Source organism: Mycosarcoma maydis, chromosome 8 (genome assembly GCF_000328475.2).
Source record: "Mycosarcoma maydis chromosome 8, whole genome shotgun sequence".
NCBI lineage: Eukaryota > Fungi > Basidiomycota > Ustilaginomycetes > Ustilaginales > Mycosarcoma > Mycosarcoma maydis.
In genome coordinates, this window is record NC_026485.1 from 23,214 (window position 1) to 44,783 (window position 21,570).

The following is a 21,570-nucleotide window of genomic DNA, read 5'->3' on the forward strand; positions in this document are numbered from 1 at the left end:
CAGCCTCATCTCGGCCGGCGCTCCCTCTTCGCCCGGCTACGCCAATCTCGCCGCTCACCATCATCATCACCACACCGCTCACGGCCCTTCCGGTCTCTCTCACATGTCGTCCCCCGGCGGCCTCCACTCTGCCCATCTTAGCTCCTCCGCTAGTCGTTCAGAAGCCGTCGCCAATGCCGCCAACGCTGCTGCTGCTGCTGCCGCCGCCGCCTCCGGTTCGCCTCACTGGCAGCAGCAGATTGTCAAAGCAGAGATTTCTCGTCAGTCCAATTCGCCGCACCACCATGCACGCGCCGCGGCGTTGGCGGCGCGCTCCGCCACCAGCTCGGCCATTGCCATCCAAGATCCCTCCAAGGGCATTGTCACTCCTCAGGTGGCTGCCAACGGTCTTTTTGTTGCCAAGAAGGACTCAAGTGCCGCCAACGGGGGAGGCGCCGACGACGGCAAGGGAAGCGGTGCTGACACCGCTCCCGCCACAACCAATGGTGCAGCCCCCATCTCTTCCACCTCGGCCAAGGACAAGCAGACCTGGTCCACCATCGACATGGGCGGTCTCGCGCTCAAGAACATCGCCAACGAGGTCTACCGCTACTCGTTCCTCACCTCGCTCTTTATCAACCACAACGCTCTCACCACCCTTTCCTCTGACATTGTCAAGCTTCGCCACCTCACCGTCCTCGACGCATCCGGCAACAAGCTTTCCTCGGTGCCCCCAGAGCTTGGCATGCTCACCAGCCTACGAGAACTCTTCCTCTTCGACAACAACCTTGCTACCCTTCCACCTGAACTTGGCACCTTGCACCAGCTAGAGATGCTCGGTGTCGAGGGCAATCCGCTCCAGGACAACTTGCGCTCCCTACTGCAGCGCGAAGGCACCACCGCCGTCATCGCCTACCTGCGCGATTCCTGCCCGGTTCCCCTGCCACCGCCGGAGCGCGAGTGGATTATGATCGATCCCGACCTCCCCGATCTCGACGCAGACAAGCATGCAAACGACGCCACGCAAGAGTCGTTCAACGTGCTCTCGTACAACATCCTCTTTGACCGATATGCCACCGCACAGATGTACGGCTACACGCCCTCCTGGGCTCTAGCATGGGACTATCGCAAAGAGTTTATCCTCCAAGAGGTCATGTCGTACAGCGCCGACATTTGCTGTCTCCAAGAGGTCGGCGTCGAGCAGTACGAAGACTACTTTCTCCATCACCTCTCACAGCAGGATTACGAGGGCGTCTTTTACCCCAAGTCGCGAGCACGCACCATGCGCGACGACGAGAGGCGTCGTGTCGATGGTTGCGCCATCTTCTACAAGTCGAACAAGTACCAGCTCATCGAAAAGCAACTCGTCGAGTTCAATCAGATCGCCCTCCAACGTCCCGACTTTAAAAAGTCCGAGGACATGTACAACCGTGTCATGACCAAAGACAACATCGCCGTCATTGCGCTGCTCGAAAACAAGCTCTCCGGATCCCGCATTGTTGTCGCCAACGTGCACACCCACTGGGACCCGGCGTTCCGCGACGTCAAGTTGGTTCAAGTGGCCATGCTCATGGATGAGGTGGAAAAGGCTGGTGCTCGGTTTGCCAAGCTCCCGCCCAAACCCAGCGTTGCCGAGGGGTATCCGCCGCCGCCCAAGTATACGCACGCCAACCAGATTCCGACCATCATCTGCGGTGATTTCAACAGCGTGCCTGAAACCGGTGTCTACGACTTTCTCGCCAACGGCGCGGTGCCCGGTGATCACGAGGATTTTATGGACCACGTCTACGGCAACTACACTGCGCAGGGTCTGCAGCACAGCTACAAGCTCGAATCGTCGTACGTACCCATCGGCGAGCTTCCGTTCACCAACTACACTCCCGGCTACGAAGGTGCGATCGACTACATTTTCTACACCAAGAACACGCTCAGCGTCACGGGCGTGTTGGGCGAGATCGACAAGCAGTACCTTTCCAAGGTGGTCGGTTTCCCCAATGCGCATTTCCCCAGCGACCACATTTGCATCATGAGCGAGTTCAATGTCAAGAGATCCGATCGAGGCTCATCGTCGACCACAGCCAGAGAGGTTCATCACCCGACTTCGTCCTCCAACGCCAGTAGTATGCCGAGAAGGTGATGCTCGCCTCTACAGCTCGTCGATCGAACCCTCTCTGTAACATTCACGATTCACGATTTCCTTTGTTTACAACATCGCATCTTTCTCCTCTCAATCTGTATTGCAGTGTCTTTGGCTCCATCTCCTTTCTCCGCTTTTCTTTATCATCCATGTTGTACCACCTCCCTTTACACTTTTCTCGCTGCCTCGCTGCCTCGTGCCTCGTGCCTCTTTTCCTTTTTTCTTCTTTCAGCCTCGCCCGCCTCGCTGTATTTCACACGCGGTACGGGTAGACTGTTTTCCTCTATTGCCAACGGCCAACGTGCGTGCATGTGCTACTCATATCTGTGTATCTGGCCTTTCTCTCGCCAAGGTGCGGTTTGGAATTTTACAATAGCGTTACATTTGTGATTGCGTGACACTGGGCGTGCGTCACGCGTGGCATGCTTGGACTGGGGGGAAGGTTAGTTGCGTTGACGTTTGCGCTGTTGGTTTCGTGTTGCTGTTGCGACTAGATTGGTGGTTCTTGCGAGGGGGGCGGATGAGGGTTGAGCTGGGATGGGTTGGGACGAGGTAGTGGGTGTGATGCTTTCGGTTGAGCCAATACTGTGCGAGCTTCGGACGGTGGCGGGATTCGAGATGGTACCGCCGTTGGTGCCGGCGATCGTGATCAGGGGATTGTTGTTATACATGTGCTGTGAAGGAGCGGTGCTTGCGGCCGAGCTTTGTATGCCGATCGCGCCGCCTGTGCCAGCGGTACTCCCGATCGCGATCGGTGGCGGTGCCGCCGGACCTCCTACATTGGCCGCTGTTCCCACTGCGGAACTGCCCGCTCCAACCGCATGGCCCAGTCTGCCCGTCACTGCCGTTGCAGCCGGAGGTTGGGCCGGAGCCGGAGCTGGAGCCTGCGTCTGCATCTGCTGATGCCTCATCTGCTCCTGTTGATACATGAGTTGCGCGAGCCTGTGCGGTTGACTGCTGTTCAAGTTGACCTGGTGCCAAGGCTGCATATGGTGCGATTTGATCGGCGGAACATAGTTGCTCTTCATCTTGGGATCCATATCGTCCTGGATCACTCGTCGATTCGGGTAGGTGGCGTGCGGCTTGGCTAGGCTGCTGAACGCGTTGGCCGTCGGTTTGGGATCCTGAGCTGTAAACCAAGCGTGTTCGAGCGCTTGGTTGGCCGTCAGACGTTGTTCTGGATCATACTGGAGCAGCGAGTTGAAGAGCTCGTATCCGTCGTCTCCCTTGTTGCGCGTCGCGTACCATCGAGACAGAGTTTTCGGGTAGTTGTCCAAGCGCAGATGGGGCCACCAGCCTTTGTAGTCCGGCATAGACTCGATCGCTGGCCATCGATCCTTATTGGGCGTCCCGAGCACCTCGACGATTCGTTTTAGTTGATCTGTTTGAAACGGTGCTGCTTTGGTCTTTGGATCCATCTTTGCTTCTTCTCCCTTGAACATTGGACGCAACGCCAACAGTTCCCCCCAGATACACCCCACACTCCACATATCGATAGCCGTGGTATAGTGTCTTGCCCCCAACAAGAGCTCTGGTGCTCGATACCAGATGGTCACCACCACCTTGTCTCCATTGTACAAACTCTGCAGCGGCGACGAGTAGAGCCTAGCCAGACCGAGATCGCCGATCTTGACCACACCCTGCGAGGTGACCAAGATGTTGGCCGGTTTGAGATCTCTATGCAGAATCCAGTTGGCATGCAGGTATGCGACGCCATTGATCAGCTGCCACAGCAGGCTCTTGAGGACAGCAAGCGGGATTGGTGCTCGTAGAGCGGTGGAATGGTAATGAATGATCTGGAGCAGGTCGTGTTCAGCGTATTCAAACACCATGTAGATCGCTTTGTCTTCCAGCATGACTTGGTGCAGAGTGACAATGTTGACGTGCGACAGTTCGCGGTTCAGAGAGATCTCGCGCATTGCACTTTGCGAGATGCCCGTGTAGATGGTCGCGTCCGTCTCTTTGCTGTCCGGCTTGAACTTTTTGATGGCATAGATCTGGGTGTCTGGCAGCTCGTTGCTAGAAAGCTGTAAGGTGTTGTCCGATCCGCCCGGTGCATTTGCAGTTGATGTGCCCAGCGAGGCACTCAGACTGGGCGACGCCGAGGGAGTGCCGTTGACACCTACACCTGCGCCGTCGGCGACTGATTTTGGCGTTGCATGCAACGACGAGCTAGGCGAGTCCAAGAGCTGATGCTGTTGCAGCAACCCACCTCTCTTCTTTGCCGTTGAAGCGCCACTGCCCACTGTCGCCGTTCCGGACCCAGTGCCCGCGTTGGCATTCGCGATTCCAGCTGTGCCGCTGCTCGACGCCAATTGAGGCGGAGTCCTCAACCTCGCCTTGTACACCCTGCCGTACGTACCGGAGCTGAGGAATCCCAAGATCGTATATGTCGCCAGTACAGGCTTGCGCACCCGGTCGCGATACTCGCGGTACGCCTTCATTGCTGCCGATGCCGACGAATCCGCCGGGATATGCCGCGCCGCCAAAACATGCGGGTCCTGGAACTGCGACCAAAACGCTGCTGCAAACGGGTCGTCTGTTTGCGAGTAGAAATAGCCCGACGCTCGAATCTGGTCCGACATGCATGTGCGCTGCGCTGAGGTTGATGCACCAGACGCAGTCGAGCCAGACGCATACGGCTCTTGTGTGTTCATCTTTGTGGTGTCGGTGAAGGATGAGGTTTTTGGACGACGAGCTGACGCATATCGAATGGCTGGTGTCGGCTCGTTCAGTGAGTCATGCCGCCAGCGTGATATGCTTGCGTCGCTCCGAGATTCGGCGAGTGATGGGTTGAGCAGATAACGAGACAATCAAGAATGCCAAGGCAGTCCAGCTTGAACCGATAGCAGACACCAGCGTGGAACGTGAAAGCTCGGAACGCGGCACGCGGAACGCGGAACGTGGGACATGGAACGGGGATTGAGGAGTGGCGAAAAGTCGCCGAGCTGCACAGAAGACGCTCACCGAGACACGAGAGGCGAGATTGGTGAATTCTTGTCACTTTGCGACTGGCTTGTTGAGGTCGTGGTCGCTCACTGACGCTCTCGATCTCGCTGTTTACTCGGATGATCGAAAACGAGGCAGACATCAAGCATGCCCGTCCACTTTTTCGCGTCGGCTGTATCGTCGACGGTGCCGACCGAGTACTGGGCCACGATCGCAGCCTCGCTCGTTGCCATCTCGTTGCTTAAGACGTGGTCGAAAGGAGCGAAACTTCTGGATGCTCAACGCACGCGTGCTTGCGCCGAGGCACCACGAGCCGATAAGCGGTTTGTCGATCTGCACGGCCGCATCATTCTGGTCGCTACAGGCGCATTCACTCCGCTAGGCGTCGTCACGTTGGCGTCGCTCGCGCACCGCGGCGCGCAGATCATCGCTCTTACCGCGTCCATCTCGTCACCTGCGGTGATACAGATGATCGAGCTGATTCGCGACTCGACACAGTCCGAGCTCATCTATGCGGAGCAGTGCGACGTCGGTAGTCTGGAGAGTATCTCTGCGTTTGCAGCGTTGTGGAATAGTGGCGATAAGAAGCAGCAGGAAGGAGTGAGACGCTTGGATGGTCTGCTGTTCTTACCTCCGGGCAGAGAGGAGCTGCAGAATGTGCAGGTGCAAACCGCAAGCACGGGCACAAGCACAAGCCGAAAAGATCGCATCTATCAGCTGCATGTGTTGGCGAGACTCCATCTGGTCAACTCGTTGTTGAGCAGCCTGCTGGTGCAGCCGCCGGAGAGAGAGGTTCGCATTGTCTCTGTCATGTCTCCGTTCTATGCGGCGGGTGTGGCTCATTTCGATGTGCTTTCATCGGCCACATCGACGGGCGAGCCCAAGAATGCAGAGAGCGAAGCCGAAACACGCGGACCAACGCCGTTACAGACGCGCTCAGAATCGAGTTACTCGGCATTGATCGGTGCGGCATCGCTGCGATGGTACGTTTTGACGGTCGAGCTTCAACGGCGGTTGGACTTGCTCGCGGAGGCGGATCCGAGGCCACGCACCAAGCTCGGTGATGTCGAGATGCAAGCTCGAGCCGATGCGATGTTCGCGCCGCGTGCACCGCCGAGCGGATCGCGATCCACATCAGTCGAGGCACAAGTAGCATTGCGTATGAAGCGTCACTCGAACATCTCGATCATCAATGTCTGCGCCGGTTTCGAACGCTCGTCCGATATCATCGATACCTTCTTTCCCCCCGCGTCATTGGTGTACAATGACGCTTTCCACAAATTCATCTTTATCGTCCGCACCTCTGTACGCCTAATCGTCTTGTTGATTGTCTGGCCTGTTCTATGGCTCTTGGCTAAATCACCTGCCACAGCAGCCGATAGTGTGGTCTGGGCCACTACGCGTACGCTCGAATCGTTATCCGAACGACATGCCCGTATCACCACATCACTCACACAGCCCGCTCGTTCGCTCCAACCAAACATCCAAGTCACCAGGCGCAACGACAACTTGATCCCCGCTGAACTGTATCGCGAAGGAAACATCATTCGACCTCCCCTCCCACAAAGGTTCCATGTAGCCCCACCAGATCACACCGATACCGACGACGCTTGGTCCCAGCTCTGGATGCAAGACGAACAAGAGGTCGAACGAAGAATCACGGCGCTCGGCGGTCACATCCAACGTCCGAAGGTGTAGCTTTCCATGCCTCTCAACGTGACCAATTTTGTCTCTGCATAATGATACAATTACGAGCCAAACCTGAATCTTTGGGTACATTCATGAATCATGAATCGTGCTTCCGTGTGACACTACGTTATCCTCGTTGTGATTGTTGAGCCGTCGCTTGTGTGCGAGTCTCGAGCATGGTCTGGGTCTGTGATACGCTCCGCTTTGCCGCCACACCGAGAGCAGGGCCTTTGATGCCCTTGACCTTTTCAGCGAGTAGGTGGGTGGAAGCAAACGAATTGTGCATTCTGGATCTCTGCAGCACCGACGATGGCGTCTTGCCGATCGCCGGCGTCATGAGTGCTTGCAGATTCAACGACGAGCCCGGATTGGCCGACGTCCGCGAATCTGCAGCTGGCGTTTTGGGTGGCAACAAGCTGTGTGCACCTGGTCGCGGTGTAGCTGCCACCATGTGCGCCTGTTGCGAGCGGTGCAATGGCGTCGCTACGGGCGACCCACCAAATATCGCCATGCTTGGTCGAGAATGGGGCGTCGTCGCCACCACCGCTTTCGCCGGCGGTGGAGCCATCAACTCGGTATTATCGATGGTAAGCGATTTCGTGCAATTCGCCGTCTTGTACACGCCAATCAGCCGCGACGACAGCTCAAACATGTTGTTGCGCAGCGAGATGATGATAAACTGTCCACCCTTGGTGCGCTCCTTGATCAGGTTGGCCACGATCGAGACGTTACGGAAGTCGAGCGCTGCGTCGATTTCGTCCATGACATAGACTGGCGTGGGCTTGTACGCGTGCAGCGCAAAGACGAGCGCCAACGACGACAAGGTCTTTTCACCACCGGAGAGATTCGAAATGTTCTTCCACGACTTTTTGGGCGGCATGACCGAGAATAGGATGCCTTCAGCGAATGGATCAAGCGAGTCGACCAACTCGAGCTCCGCATTGCCTCCCAGTGTGATCGTCTGGTACATCTCCTTAAGCTTCGATGAGATGATGCTGAAGCCTGCCATAAAGTTCTCGAGACGCTGCTTTCGTAGATCGTCATATCTCTGCTTAGCCGCGTCACGCTCTTGCGTCGTCGCTTCGAGGTCTTTGGCTCGAGAAAGGAATTCGCTTTCACGTTTGCGGTACTCGGCAAGCACCGACATGTTGGCTGATCCGTTGGCCACTTTCTCCTCGTAGACCGTGATAGCTCGTTGGAGCGACTTCTTATCCATTTCACGCAGTTCGTCCTCGGGGAACTCGAACAGCTCGTTGCTGGATCCATCGACGTCGTCATCGCCGTTGTCCGCGTCCACCTCGTCGCTATCCCCTCTACTGCCCGAAGTTGGCTGCTTCGACGACTTGGAACGCTGACCAGAGGCCTTGACGTCTTTATCAGCGTCCTCTTGATCGGCTTGGTTATCGTCTGCTTCCTCGTCGCTCTCATCGTCTTCGTCAATGTGATGAAGCGACAGGCCCGCAAGCTTCTCTTGCAGGTGCTTGAGCTGTTTTTCGTGTTCGCTTCGGAAGCGCTCGTTGTCCTCGAGGTTCTGCTTGATTTCCATCTCCAGCGCACGGAAAGCGTTGACGGATTCAGACCGCTCGTCGAGCTGCGATTTGATCTCGTCGCGCTCCTCAGCCTTGGTGTCCATGAGATGCTGAGCATCCTCAACCTTGGCGCGGACGCCATCAGCAGCCTGCGTGTTGCTGGCGATTTGGTCGCGTAACTGCTCAAGCTCTCCTTCGAGTTGCTCAGATTGTGCCTCGTTCTTCTCGAGCGACTTTTCTAGCTTGAGTACATCCTTTTCAGCCTTGGACTTGGCGACCTCAGCCTTGGTGGTAAGCTCGGAAGAGAGCTCAATCTTGTCCTTGATACTGTCCACCTTGCTGTTCTGCGTTCGCAGCTCGACACCACCAGCTTCGAGGATCTGCTCTTGCAGCTTCTCGATATCGCTTTCGATGGCATTGCTCTTCTCGCTCAGCTTTGCGATTTCCTTGTCGAGCGAAGCAATCTGAACATCGAGCTCGGCAATCCGCGAGGCATCGTCAGCGTCGGGCTTGCTCTGAGCCTTGAGCTCAGCAACGCGCCTCTTGGCTTCGCTCACTCGCTGCTCGCCGCTCGAGAGGTCCATGCGGATCTTGTCGAGCGCCACCTCGATCTGTGGCACGCGAGCTCGGTGACCTTCAAGCAGAGACTCGACCGTCTTCATGGATGCAATGTGGCCGCGCAAGGATTCTTCGAGCGAGTCGCGATCGCGCTCCATACGCTGCAGCTGTTCGGGCGAAACCTCGTCGGCAGAAAACTTGGAGCTCATGGCACCACGCGAGACCTTGTTACCACCACCCGACATGGTTCCGCTCTTGTCGATCAATTGACCGTCGAGCGTGACAACTCGCCAGCGTTTGGCGCCATAAGCGATACGGTTGGCATGAGCGAGATCTTTGGCGACAAGTGTGTCACGTAGCTGATGGTAGAAAGCGGCTGCGAAGCGCGCTTCACGTGGCTTGACGAGATCAAAGAGTCGCGGAACGTTTTCGGGCGTCTCTATGGGTTGAAGCGCAGCAGCACTAATGCCAAGGCTGTTGAGCAGAACAAAGTTGGCGCGTCCGAGATTGTTCTTGCGCAGATGCTCGATGCACGCCTGACCGCAATCGACCGAGTCAACGACAATGTTGTTGAGACCGGGACAAGCGGTGCTGATGGCGACGTCGTACTTGTCGTCGATGACACCCAGGTTGCCGAGACGACCATGGAAGCCCTTGATCATGCCGAGTTCGGCTTGGCGGCTGAGGCTCGAAAGAACGTCACCGCGCGATCGAGTGGCGCTAACAGTTGCCCTTGCGTCGTCAGCTTTCGAACGCGCCGAGACAACCTTGCTGCGGAGAAGGGTTTCTTGCTGCTTCATGTCGTCGAGCTGTTTCTGACATGAAGCCATCTTGCTTTCGAGATGACGTCTCTCCTGGTGCAGACTCTGGACTTCTTCGTTCTTGGACTCGTTGTCGAGCTCGAGGTTGCGAAGGGCCTCCTTGGCCTCGGCAATGCTGGTCTCGACTTGGGCACCGCGACTAGCAAGAAGGTCGCGTTCTTCCTGAGCAACATTCTTGGCGGCCATCTTGTCGCTGATCTTGGCGGTCCAGGGCTGAAGCTCGCGCTGCTTCTGCTCGATAGCGCGGCTGAACTTCTCCGTTTTTCCCTTGAGCGAGTCGCGGATCTTTTCGAGCTGCGCCTCTTCGCGTTCGAGCGATGCCTCGAGCTTGCGTACTTCGGCCTGTTCCTTTTCGATCTTGTGAGCCGAGTCGGAGGCGGTTGCCTTTGCCTCTGAAGCAGCATGGCGATCGTCGGCGATCGACTTTGCGAGCTTCTTCTTCTTGGATTCGAGATGTTTGCGCTTCTCCTGCAGCTGCACATCTTCCTTTTCGTACTTGGCGAGCTCTTTGGCTACCTTGTCAGTGCTGCGAGCGATGGAATCAAACTCGTTGACGATAGTCTTGTATTCAGATTCGAGCTCTTCAATTTCGGCCCGCGAGCCCGAATGCTTTTCGGTCTCTTGCGCCAGCTGTGCCGAGTACTTTTCGATGGCGATGGTGGCGACCTTTATGTTATCCCTCGATTCGAGACTGTAGAGCTGCCAAAGTGCCGAGTGACGTCGAGCGAGCTCGTTCTGATCGCGTAGGAACGATTCTGCTTGACGCTTCTTTGCCTCGAGCGCATCCTTTTCCTTCTGGACGATCTTGAGACGACCGAGTTTCTCTGCCCTCTTTTCATTTGCTTCGTCGACGAGCTTGGCCTGCTCCTCGATGGGAGTCTTGTAGCAACTTGTACCGATAATGTCTTCGAGATACTCGAGCAGGCCCTCTTCGTGCTCGTTCTTGGCACGGGGAGGCATCTGGGCGATGGATTCGACTTCGCCTTGCAGAATGAGGAAACGCTTGTGGTCGAGGTCGATACCCTTTGCCTTGAGGAGGGTGGTGCATTCGGTGAACGTAGACTTGCGCGCATTGATAAAGTATTGAGACGAGTTGTTGCGGTACGCTGTACGTGAGACAATGAGTTTGCTTCCGGGGACGACCTTGAAGGCGTCGCCAGGCAGGTCGATGATCTCTCGGAACCAGACTTCGACACTGCACTGGGGGAGATTCTCCTTTCCAGCCGAGTTGTGGATGAGTTCGCTAAGTTTACCCTGACGCATCTTGGTGGCTCTCCAGCCAAAGACAAAAAGGAGCGAGTCGATGACGTTACTCTTGCCACTTCCGTTGGGGCCAACGACACTGGAGAAGGACTTGTGAAAGGGGCCAATCTCTTGGCGACCGGCATAGGACTTGAAGTCGTTGAGAACCATCTTGTGAATGACGAGACGCTTGAGAGGCCCAGCGGGGGCGGCAGGTTTGGCAGGAGAAGCGAGCTGCTTGAGGAGGCTGCAAGAGGGAGTCTGCGGTGGATCGGAAGTTGGAGAGGCGGCGACATTGGGCTCGGGAGTAGCTGAGCGCGCCTCTTTGAACGAGACATCGGATAGATCCGAGTCGAGGTCGTGTTCCTCGTCTGAGATTTGCTGCTTGACAGGATGAGGCTTTACTTTGGACGATGAGGAAGATTTCAAGCTTCGATGAGCAGTTGGTGAAGGTAGTTGGTCGTCTTGCTCCTCGTCGTCGTCGTCGTCGTCGTCGTCATCGTCATCGTCATCGCGGGCGAGACTGAGGGACTCGTCGACTTGTTCTTGTTCTTGCTCCTCCTCGTCGCTTTGTACTATCTTGATTGCACGTGATCTGGAAGGTTTGCTCGGAGGTGGTGTAAGTTTGGCAGCAGGTCTTGATCGAGCTGCGGATGTGCGCGAGGCGGGCTTAGCGATCTTCTTAGCTGCCGGCTTTGAGCTGGAGGTAGCCTTTACGGGGGTATCGGGCTCTTGATCTTCATCATGCTCTGGGTGGTGGTGCTCTTTCTCACTTTGCTGTTGGTCATGGTCGTCGTCACTCGATTCGTCGTCGTGGCTCTCTTCTTCATCTTCGGACTCTTGGATGCGTCTGCGTGATCTTAAAGTTGTGGCTGCTGTAGATGCTTTCGGTCTGTTAGCCGTGGAAGAGCGTGATGAACGAGTCGATTTGACTTGGAGCGTAGGAGACGCCGAGAGAGAGGATCTAGACGAAGCAGTGGAGGCGAGCGAGTCGCGCGGGTTTGAAGCTGCTGCCCTGCGAGGAGGCATGGTGATGATACGTGGTGTGGTTGAAACGTGAGGCGCGGTTTGTGCGTTGTTGGTACTGTCGCAGGATGGGTGGCAAGGGGGAGAGGGTGGTATGAAGGAGAGGAGACGTTTCAGAGAGAGCTTCAGTGTACTAAAGCCGGCTTGAAAATATCAAAGGCAGGACCAAAGTAGCCGAAACAAGTGCAAAAGCTGAGCGAGTCAAATCGCGCGCGCGCCTTCACGCTTCGGGAACGGGCGTGTTCTGCTTTTGTTGGTGTTGTTCTTCGTCGCAACAATCGTGAATCACGAATCGTGAATCACCAATTTGAGCATACTGTATTTACAGTCGTGAGTATGAACTTGGGCGCCGCGCGCGCCTGCCTGTGTTGCTCTCTCTTCTGTTTTCTACGTTCAGAACGCCGCAACGACGCGTCGCCAAATGGCTGTTAAGTCAAGGGAAACGTCTATTCGTGATTAGTTGGCCATTTGTGATTTATGTTTTGGCTGGAAACGAGGACATGAGAAAGCAAACACGCGCTAGCTGAACTGGTCACGTGCTAGTCATCGGCTGTCCAAGTCAGACTCGCACGAAACGACTTGACTTGCTGAGATGAGCTTCTCGTCTTGACTTCTGCCGATCACCATAACTACACCAGCCTGGATCGTGACACGATGCAAACCAACCCTAGAAAGCGCTTACATGACACTGCCGACGCTCTCAACGTCTACTATTGCCTGTGCGGTGAATTCGTCCTTGTCTCGGACCGGCCCCTGTGCAGCCTTCCGCTTCGACCGCTCGACAATGCTCGTGTGTTGCGCTGCTTGGACTCTCCTCCGCACTCAATCACCGGTGCCGCGCAAAAGGTGCGAAAGGCCAGAGTTTTCAAGGTGAGCGCAACACAGGCAACGCCCAAATACATCACACGTCCCGATAAGAGCTTGGAAAAGCAGTATCCATTCAACTGCTCCCGGTGCAATCTGGAACTCGGATACGAACATACCCCGCCTCCGCTCAAGAGTGGTGGCAAGTTTACTTTTGTGCTTCCTGGTGCTTTGACGTAAGTTGCAGCATTTGTGATGGTTGCTTTCAGATACCCACCTGGACGACCTGACGAAATACAATCGTTTTCTACTTTGCAGAGACAGACAGGGTGTCCCACCACCAGATGCATTTCTACAAGACTTCCTCACGCAGAACGACGATGACGGTCACCCGCCAAGTGTCGACCAACACTCTAGTTAAAGCCTACAAGAAGCGACATCAGCTAAACCATGGTCTGCAGCGAGTGCTACCACATATCTGTGTACATGATATATACCCACGTTTTCATCATCACAACCACTTGCCTGCGCCGGAAATGCCCGAAAACATTTCAACAAACCAATAAGACGATGCCAGGTACACAGCCAAAGCCCTTTTTAAAGGAAAAGCAATGATTAATTTGCGAAGTAAAACTATACGAACAGGCGAAGGGAATCATTTAGGCGCAGTGATGGCCTAGGATATCTTCAAAACTTGGTCACAAGTGATTGAATGGTATCATCGAGTGCGGAAGACGGAGAAGGGATCAGATCTGAGTGGAACAGAATCAAACGATCGGACCAAGCGTCACGGCACCATCGTACGTTTAAATAGCGGTGGTGGTGGTGGTGGTGGTGGTGTTCTTGGTGCCGGTGGTCGAAGTGGGAGCAAACGACGAAGTTTGGTGGCCGCCGTTGAGGCCAAGCTCGCGTTCGAGCTTCTCGGCGACACCGTCCACCTTTCGGTCGCACTTGCCCGTGTTGAGCAAGTTGGCCTCGTGAACCGACTTGAGGCTGTTGGTGAGGCTGCCACCACCCGAAAGGAACTCGTCCTTGGTCACGGGCTTGTGCTGAGTCGACTCGTGAACGATGGGTGCCTCGTGGGTGACCACATGCGTGGGGATCACCGTTTGGATGCGGTGGTACTCGTGCGAGTCTTTCTCAATCACCGGTTGCACAACATTGTGGATGTGGTGGTGGATGTGCTCCTTGACGTGCTCACCCTTGTCGACCACCTGGCGGTGCAGAGGGGCCTCGACGTATTGGTCGGCATGCTTGCCGGCCACTGCAGTGAGCAGCTCAGCGTCCTTGTCGGTGGAAGCGTGCGTCTCTTCAACACGCGTCACGGGGTGGATCTTGGCGTGCACCTTTTCGGCAGAGTGCTCCGAGTCAACAATGGGCTGGACGTGGTGTTGAATGTGGTGGACGTGGCGCTCGTGCTCGCGCTCCCGAGTCACTTCCTCAACCTCGTGACGCTGGTGTGTCTCGTGCGTAACAGCAGCGAGGTGCTGGACATCCTGGTCCACCTTGCCGCTGCTCAGGTCGAGGTGCTTGCTGCTGCTCACATCATGGCCGTGCTTGTGTCGGATGCTGCCGTCGGTAGCGTGAACATCGCTAGATCGGCCAAGACCGTGCTCGATCTTGTCTTCGATCTTCTGGACGGTGGAGCGCTTGCCAGTAGTGGCTTCGGTACGGTCGGTGTTGTTGAGACCAAGACCGTTGGTGCCAGTGGTGGTGTTGGCCTTGGTGCTCTTCTGGCTGCCGTAGAGGACGTTGCCCGTCTCGGCGTTGTGGTTGTGACCGATAGCTGCACCGGTACCAGCGGCACCAATAGAGCCGACCTCCTTCTGACGCTGAGCGGGCGAGCCAGAGTTCGAGGTGGGGGCGGTCGACGACGAGAGACGGCCGTCATCCGACGATTCGTCGCCCGAGTGCGACTTACGGCCGGAAAGAACCTTCTTAACGGTGTTCATGTTGAATACTTTGTCGCGTTGGCTATGTATTAGTAGACTTGAGGGAGAATATGTGCTTCAGCGTATCGCAAGAGCGGTTGAAGCGTTGAATATTGGATTGTGAAGAGAAGTTGTGGTTGATGGGGATTGCGAATGGAAGATAAGCTTGACATGGATGCTTTTATGTATTTGCTGTGTCCGCTTCGTCACCGACAGGTTGGACAACAGCACTGCCTGTTGGCGGCGCTGGGGTCGGGACATGTTGCGCTCTGACGCTGGCTGGGCTCCAAGTCGGCAGAAAAAGCTGAATACGCTTCTGCTCCATCGGAGTGGAACTCGAAGCGTACCATGGGGCTAAGGGCCCAATGACGCAAATTGAGAAGATCCGCCATTGGGCATGTGACGTTGCTTTTGCTGTGACTGATGTCAACTGTTTGGTACAGGCATGGGCAACGAGAGATGATGTCAGAGCAAGATCAACCACGAAATGCTTATTGGTTCCGTCCAGCGGGATTGGGTGATGACGATATTGTGCGGAACGCGCGTCAGAGCACTCGAGAACCTTAAGTTGGCAAGTGCACTAGGCAAAGTTAAGGCTCACATGCCATGGCCGTGTCAGGTTGGAAGGAAGTGGCGGGGCGGGGCGAAGCGAGGTACCATCATGACACCGAGGACTGAAAAAAGGCGACGGAGAATGTAATTCGCTACCATCGGCATTACGGAAGGTGAAGGCCTTCCGCGAGGCTCCTGCACATTTACCGTGTTGAGACGTATATCACTTGCCAGAGATGGGCATCAATGCGAGGTGAAGACATGGACGCCAAGCCGCGACAGTGCGTCGGCAGGTGCTGCCAGAAGTCAGTCGGCTGGGAGAATTCCGGTAACGGTGGCATTCGCGAGAATGAACAGGCGAGCTCAGGGCTCGAGACCTCACGGGGTGCCACCGGTCGGCTACAGATGAAAATGGCAGCTGACGATGCCAAAAAAAGTGAGACAGAAGACGTACCGTAGCAACCGGTGTGGTTGTTCATTCCTTCTCGCTTCAAAGATACCTGCGTCATCTGATTCCAGCTGGTTCTGAGATCACATCGAATGCGAAAAGATGTGCTGAGATTGTTGCCGGTCAACTGGTCAATTTGCAGGGGAGGCAGATGGAGGCAGACTGAGCAAACGCCCTTGCCACAGCAAAAGATGTGATCATGGCTGTCCGGTCGGACAGCAGCCACCTCGATCTTGAACGACATGGAGCACACCAAGACTCAGTTGCTGGCGCGAAGGCGGAGCAGGAGGGCAGAGGCAAGACCATAGTCAGGCGATCAAGTTGTGACGTTTAGCCAGAAATCACAGAATGTGAGCATCGGTGGCAGATTTCTGAGGAAGCACGACTAAGGCGCTTTCTGACAGCTGTGATGCATCATTCGTCCAAGGACCTCCATCATTTGACGGATTCAACTAGTTATTCGTGATTAATGAAAGGATCGTTTCTGCTTTTGGACCGACCTCGACCAACAAACAGATAACTCCGTGACCTAAATTTCCTTATTCTTGATTCGAATAACAACGTGCTATATACTCAACCACGAACAGCACAGCTTACTGGACAAATTTGTGCCTCGCAATATTCGCCAAACCAAAGAAAATGTTACAGAAATAAAAATAAAAAGGATATTTTTAGTCAAGCTAGTCGTGAGTTCAGTTACCAGCATACCCGCAAATAGAAATCGCCTGCAGCCTCGCTTCTTTCGTGCACACTGATCCTTGACCAAGAGACCGACTAACCTCGCTACCCGGCATGATCCACGACTCACTCGACGGCGAATGGTACAGGATAGCCAGAAAAAAGCCGCTATCAGACACGGATTCGTGAATGTGTGCTCCAAGCGAATTGCGTTCTCAGCAAACGAACCGTAGCTTATCCATAGCTGCATTTCCGCTCTGCTCTGCGTTACATGGCGTCCTTGTCAGAGGAACAACAGTTTACGCCAACAGCACTACCAATTGCTGCACCGTCCCGGACTCGTGTCGTCTACACTAGTTGCCCAACGACGCACTGCCCGCATGACGCCAAACTCAGTTGCGATTTGCCTCTCGCCATGCGTATTCGCTCCTTCAAACCAAACCTGCTTCCCGACCGTTTTCCTCAGCTGCCGGCCTGTGTTGTCGTCGCCTAGCATGCTGTTCCTAGAATTCGGTTCGAAGAGGAACCGTACAAAGTCCGATTCAGTCCAGCGCTTCGGCGTAAGAAACGCAACCCGCGATAGGGAAGGCACGCTTCACATTTGAAACAAACTCATGGTGTCATCACAATGACGAAACATGGTGGATGAAAAAATGGGAAGCTAATCACGAATTGAGCATTCACACATGAGAAGCGCCACCTGTACCCAGTGGAATGCTGATGCCCAGTGACGACAGCTTTGAACCGTCTGAAATGACAGCCACATGAAGCTCGCAATCTTGTGCAACACTTGCATCACGGCTTTTGAGTGGACTGGTTCCGACATTCTGGTCGGCCGAACATTGCGTCCTGCATATAGTCAAGCTTTTCTCCACAGCAAACACGTGTCAATTAGCACATACTATACTGTAACTTGTACAGTGTGACGACAACAGCTTCAGCCGAGCAACTCAAAGGATGCTAGCGTCGTTGTCGTCGTCATTCGTGTTTCAAATATGCAGCGTGGATTCTGTATGGTAGCCTCGGCGAATAACTCAGCCCACCGTCCTCTCAACGCAACGCTAAACAGGTTCATACTCTGATAGATACACGCAGATACCTCGCTCGCTCGGCTGTGGGACTTCGGAGACGTTTCCGGTTCCGTACATACAAAAAGTAGCGTTCTATACCTTCTATCAGAGCAAGTCATTCGTTTGAGGCCTGGATGGCAAGATGGGAAATTCATCAACTAATCACGAATGACGTGTGTTCCCAACGCTACATACAGTAAGCTATACCGTATGTTCAAGTTTCCCTAAAGCGTCAAGGTGTGCGCGCGTGTCTTGATCAAACGCGAAAAGCGCCCATCCATCGTGAATGGCGTAAAGCGGACGCCGCTCCATTCACGATTTGTAGCGACATTGTCAATCCGCCGCACATGTTCGTCAGATCGCGTGCGAACGGCATGATTCAATACAATCAAAATTGCTTACGCATTCGATCTTGCCGGATCTCGTCCTCCGTTCCTTTGGCAAAACGTGCTGTATAAAACGTACTGTATAAAGTTACAGTATGTGATGAAAGGGAACCAATATGCGTAGGATTGCCAAGCCGATTTTTTTTCTCGAGCACATAGCGATGTCTGACAGCCGAAGAACCACAACAATTCTTGACGTCCGTGTCTACTGAGACATGGTAATGGTCATGATCCGGTGATTTTGTGCCAAAAAAAGCAAGAATCGGTTGGTTGCTATTCGTGATTCTTACTCTTTTCCTTTTTTTTGTTTCTCTAGTTTTTGGCGAAGCGCGTAACAGCAACCGAATTTGTTATTATTAATATCTTGCAAACAGAGACACGTTCCGGCATGTGGAGTCCGAAAGTGAATAGATGCTTACCTTGGTATTTCATGCTACCTCTAGTATACCCGACGGAAACTTCTGCATCATCGAGCTGCAGCCTCCTTGTTAAACACTCACGAGTATGGGAGCGCCATTCCCGCCGGCCGAGCTTCCCTGTGTTGCAATTCATGTCCATCTCAAAGGTCCATCAACGCTCATCAGTCACGAAACTCCGACTAACTTACCACGACAACTGCTGATCCTATATTCGTGATTTGCTCTCTCTGCCACTTGAAGAGACACATCATCCAAAGACGCATCCCTTCCACGCGCACTCGTACATATCTCCAAAGTCGGCAAGTATGCACGCTTACATAGCGCACAAGTCGTCATCTCGACCAAATCGAACATCATCCATCCCTCCCGCCTGTGATGGAGCGAAACGAGTTCGCAAGTTGCAAGCGCACTTAGGGCCCGTGCCCCATACTCACAGACCATTTGTGTTAGACCGGTTCAGTCTTGATGACTCTCAACATTCGTGAATCTCGTGATTATTCAGGATTATTTTCGTGATTCGTGAGTAAATCGGTGGAGAATTGTGGATCTACCCGATTAGCTAGATTGCACATTCTTGCTGATGTGATTTCACACAAAATAAAGATCAACACTCACTCACACTCATCATATCACTCACTCGCACGTCGTGACTGTGTGACTGGTGAGATGATTGCGTTCGGATTTCGGCAGCGTGGCAGTCGTCAGTCAAGGGTTCAGCACGTCTCAATCACGAATCACGAATCACGACTGCCACTCAGCTTTGGCCACGCAGATCCCTCATCTCAATACACTCCCCCACCCAGCACTTCTAGGGTGGTCTAGGCGTCGGTCACTTCAAGTACTCACGATTTCGCACCTTGGAAATGGAGGATCACGTTGCGGTGCTCCAGCTCTAGCCATTACGTGGGAACTCTTCAAACTTTAGCGATCCTCTTCGCTTGCCTTTGGTATACAGCAAAGGCATTCATTCGTTTTGCTGCTTGATCACTTGGCCGCTTCTTGCACCGAGCCTACCTCCCGACGGTGCCTACTCAGCGCAGGTACTCAAGAGCTTGATGAGGATGCGCCCCGCTTAGTACCTCATCCTCGCGCATCCAAAGCTCCAGGCTGCAAGCACTCCGCCAAAAGGTCCATCGAAGCAATGAGCTCAAGGAGACCCTTCCTCCTTCAAGCCTTTTAGCCATCTCGACTCAATACCCGCCGTCCTCCCGAAGCTGTCTTTGAAGGTCGTCAAGCGTATAAACGATCGTTGCCTGCTCTCGTCGAGTACTTTCAGCATGTCGCAATCCACACCTACCGCAGTCACGAAACGCAAGGTGATGGGCCGAATGGATGCCGGTCCCTCCGAACCTACTTCCAACTCAGTGACGCCTACTGCGCGCCCGCGTATCATTAGAGCACAGCATGGCTACTCGTCATCCTCGATCTCCAACAATGCTACTCCAACCGCTACCCGACCTACACCTGGAACCGGTCGAGCACGCGTCGACATGTCGGCGTTTTCGAGTCCTTCAACTGCTGCATCCAGCCCCCTCGCGTCTCCCTCCTTGAACGGCAGGCCCGTGTCAGCCTCTGCTGCTGCATCAAATACATTTACGGCAAGGCTCACGGCGCCATCCCCCACAGTTCGCTCGACTCCCGCTTTTCACGCCCGGTCAGGCTCCGTCGTTGGCGCTAACGTCGGTACGTCTCCTTACCGACTTAACGAAGCCAGAATCGACGCTTCCAGCGATCCTAATCTCGTCCCAACGCGATCGCCCCGTGTACGAGCACGTAATGGCAGCGTCGACTTGGGTGGCGGCTCGCCAGCCGTTACGTCTCCCAGCATGCGCGTCTCCACAGCGAGCGCGCAGATATCTTTATCCACCTCTACCAGGTCCCCCCTCCCGCGAGCCGACCAGTCATCTTTGCAAAAGCACTCCACACCCTCCGCTTTCGTACGACCAGCGGCGTTGAACCGTAACCTTCTTTCTCCTCAGCGCTCTCAAGAGATACTCGAACCAGACGCCAGAATATCCACCAGTCGGCCTCCGTCACCCACCAAATCGCCAGCGTCGCCTGCACCGTCAGCAACAGGCTTTCCACAGCCGGCAAGTCCTGCCAAGCCACATCTGTACACTCGCGGCTCTGATCCCACCGTACCCGGTCGCCAAGCATCCTTGTCTGGTGCTGTGCCCATCGTTGTTGCGAACCCAGATCTGTCGCGGACCCCCAGCACGTTCAACGGTACCGTGGCCCCTGCTGACGAACAGGCGCTCTATGCGACCTCACCGAGCGAGTCACGACCATTTGCTAGTACAGCTGGTCCCAACCGCATCGAGCCAGGCTCCGCAATGACAACCGGGAGAGCTGGGTTACGCCCCGTGCCTGCATCACAGCGATCCTCGATTCCTCCTAGCTTTATGGACCTGACCTCGATCGCCCCCTCTGCAGCGTCGCGATCAGACACGGAGCAGCGCGCTTTACTCGTATCCGGTAGCTTTCCCGTCTATTCAGGAGCACGTCAACCGCTCTCGCCTTCATCCGAAACGCCGCTTTCGCCCAGCGAAGCAGATGAAGCAGGCGAAGCTGAAGAAGCACGCATCCATCGCAAACTTCTAGACCTCGAAATTACCAACAAGTCTCTGCTGGCCATCAACTCGGCGCTCGAAGTGACAAAGCTCAAACAGGCGAAAGAGATACGCGAACTCAAACGGCGATTGAGAGATGGCAGAGGTCTACCTTGCAGCGTTACTACTCGAGAGTCGTCCAGCATTGTGCTGAGCGACGATGATCTGCTGAGCGACAGTGACAATGAAGAATTGTTGAGTTTGCAAGAGGATCCGGAGCTGGAAGCTGCGCATCAAAGGTGTAAGGACCTAGTCGATCTCATGGTGGAGCGAGCGAGGAAGGCGATCATGGCAAAGTACGAAGAGGAGAACGCGGGTGGTGGTGGCAAGGTGCTCCACCCGGCCGAGCTAGAAGAGATGCAGAGGGAGATGGACGAGGAAGCTGAGGATGCGCGCACCGAGGCGGACACCACAACGGCGACCGACGCTTTGGAAGTCAGCATGACGTTTGATACCGACAATGCAGACGTCGACGAAGGGCTACGCTCGAGCTCAAGCCTCATGTTTGGCGCGCATGCAGGTTGTGAATCGATAGCAGATTCAGCGCCAAGCACAACCCTGCATCCCGACTCGGCTAGGGCTAGTCGGCCTGTCCCTGGAGACGTCTCGATCGACTAACATGTCGCAGAGCAGCACGTAGCACAATGCGCCAGTCTCAAACAGCTTTTCTACACGATACCATCAGTCACGAGTGTTGCTCAAATCACAACAAAGATACCCATGCACGATGCTCTTATCTGTAC

The 21,570-nt window shown here is 54.9% G+C and overlaps 7 protein-coding genes across 7 annotated transcripts; 4 read left to right on the forward strand and 3 right to left on the reverse strand.

Moving 5' to 3' along the window:
• On the forward strand, positions 1–2,116 carry UMAG_10379 (uncharacterized protein; the record flags this gene model as incomplete). Its single annotated transcript, XM_011391466.1, has 1 exon — positions 1–2,116. A coding segment is annotated over one exon (2,116 nt), but the record flags the coding sequence as incomplete, so codon positions are not given.
• Positions 2,117–2,559: 443 nt separating this feature from the next.
• Positions 2,560–4,701, reverse strand: UMAG_12208 (cyclin-dependent serine/threonine protein kinase SSN3; the record flags this gene model as incomplete). Its single annotated transcript, XM_011391543.1, has 1 exon — positions 2,560–4,701. The coding sequence occupies one exon, from the start codon at positions 4,699–4,701 to the stop codon at positions 2,560–2,562; it is 2,142 nt and encodes a 713-aa protein (XP_011389845.1).
• Positions 4,702–5,212: 511 nt separating this feature from the next.
• Positions 5,213–6,763, forward strand: UMAG_03132 (uncharacterized protein; the record flags this gene model as incomplete). Its single annotated transcript, XM_011391296.1, has 1 exon — positions 5,213–6,763. The coding sequence occupies one exon, from the start codon at positions 5,213–5,215 to the stop codon at positions 6,761–6,763; it is 1,551 nt and encodes a 516-aa protein (XP_011389598.1).
• Positions 6,764–6,881: 118 nt separating this feature from the next.
• UMAG_12209 (condensin subunit SMC4) lies at positions 6,882–11,933 on the reverse strand (the record flags this gene model as incomplete). Its single annotated transcript, XM_011391544.1, has 1 exon — positions 6,882–11,933. One exon carries the CDS (start codon positions 11,931–11,933, stop codon positions 6,882–6,884), a length of 5,052 nt encoding a protein of 1,683 aa, XP_011389846.1.
• Positions 11,934–12,584: 651 nt separating this feature from the next.
• Positions 12,585–13,155, forward strand: UMAG_03134 (uncharacterized protein; the record flags this gene model as incomplete). The annotated part of the gene is made up of 2 exons (XM_011391297.1): positions 12,585–12,970; positions 13,053–13,155. 2 exons carry the CDS (start codon positions 12,585–12,587, stop codon positions 13,153–13,155), a joined length of 489 nt encoding a protein of 162 aa, XP_011389599.1.
• Positions 13,156–13,540: 385 nt separating this feature from the next.
• Positions 13,541–14,686, reverse strand: UMAG_03135 (uncharacterized protein; the record flags this gene model as incomplete). The annotated part of the gene is made up of 1 exon (XM_011391298.1): positions 13,541–14,686. The coding sequence occupies one exon, from the start codon at positions 14,684–14,686 to the stop codon at positions 13,541–13,543; it is 1,146 nt and encodes a 381-aa protein (XP_011389600.1).
• A 4,809-nt stretch (positions 14,687–19,495) lies between these two features.
• UMAG_03136 (uncharacterized protein) lies at positions 19,496–21,445 on the forward strand (the record flags this gene model as incomplete). The annotated part of the gene is made up of 1 exon (XM_011391299.1): positions 19,496–21,445. The coding sequence occupies one exon, from the start codon at positions 19,496–19,498 to the stop codon at positions 21,443–21,445; it is 1,950 nt and encodes a 649-aa protein (XP_011389601.1).
• Between the last annotated feature and the right edge of the window lie 125 nt (positions 21,446–21,570).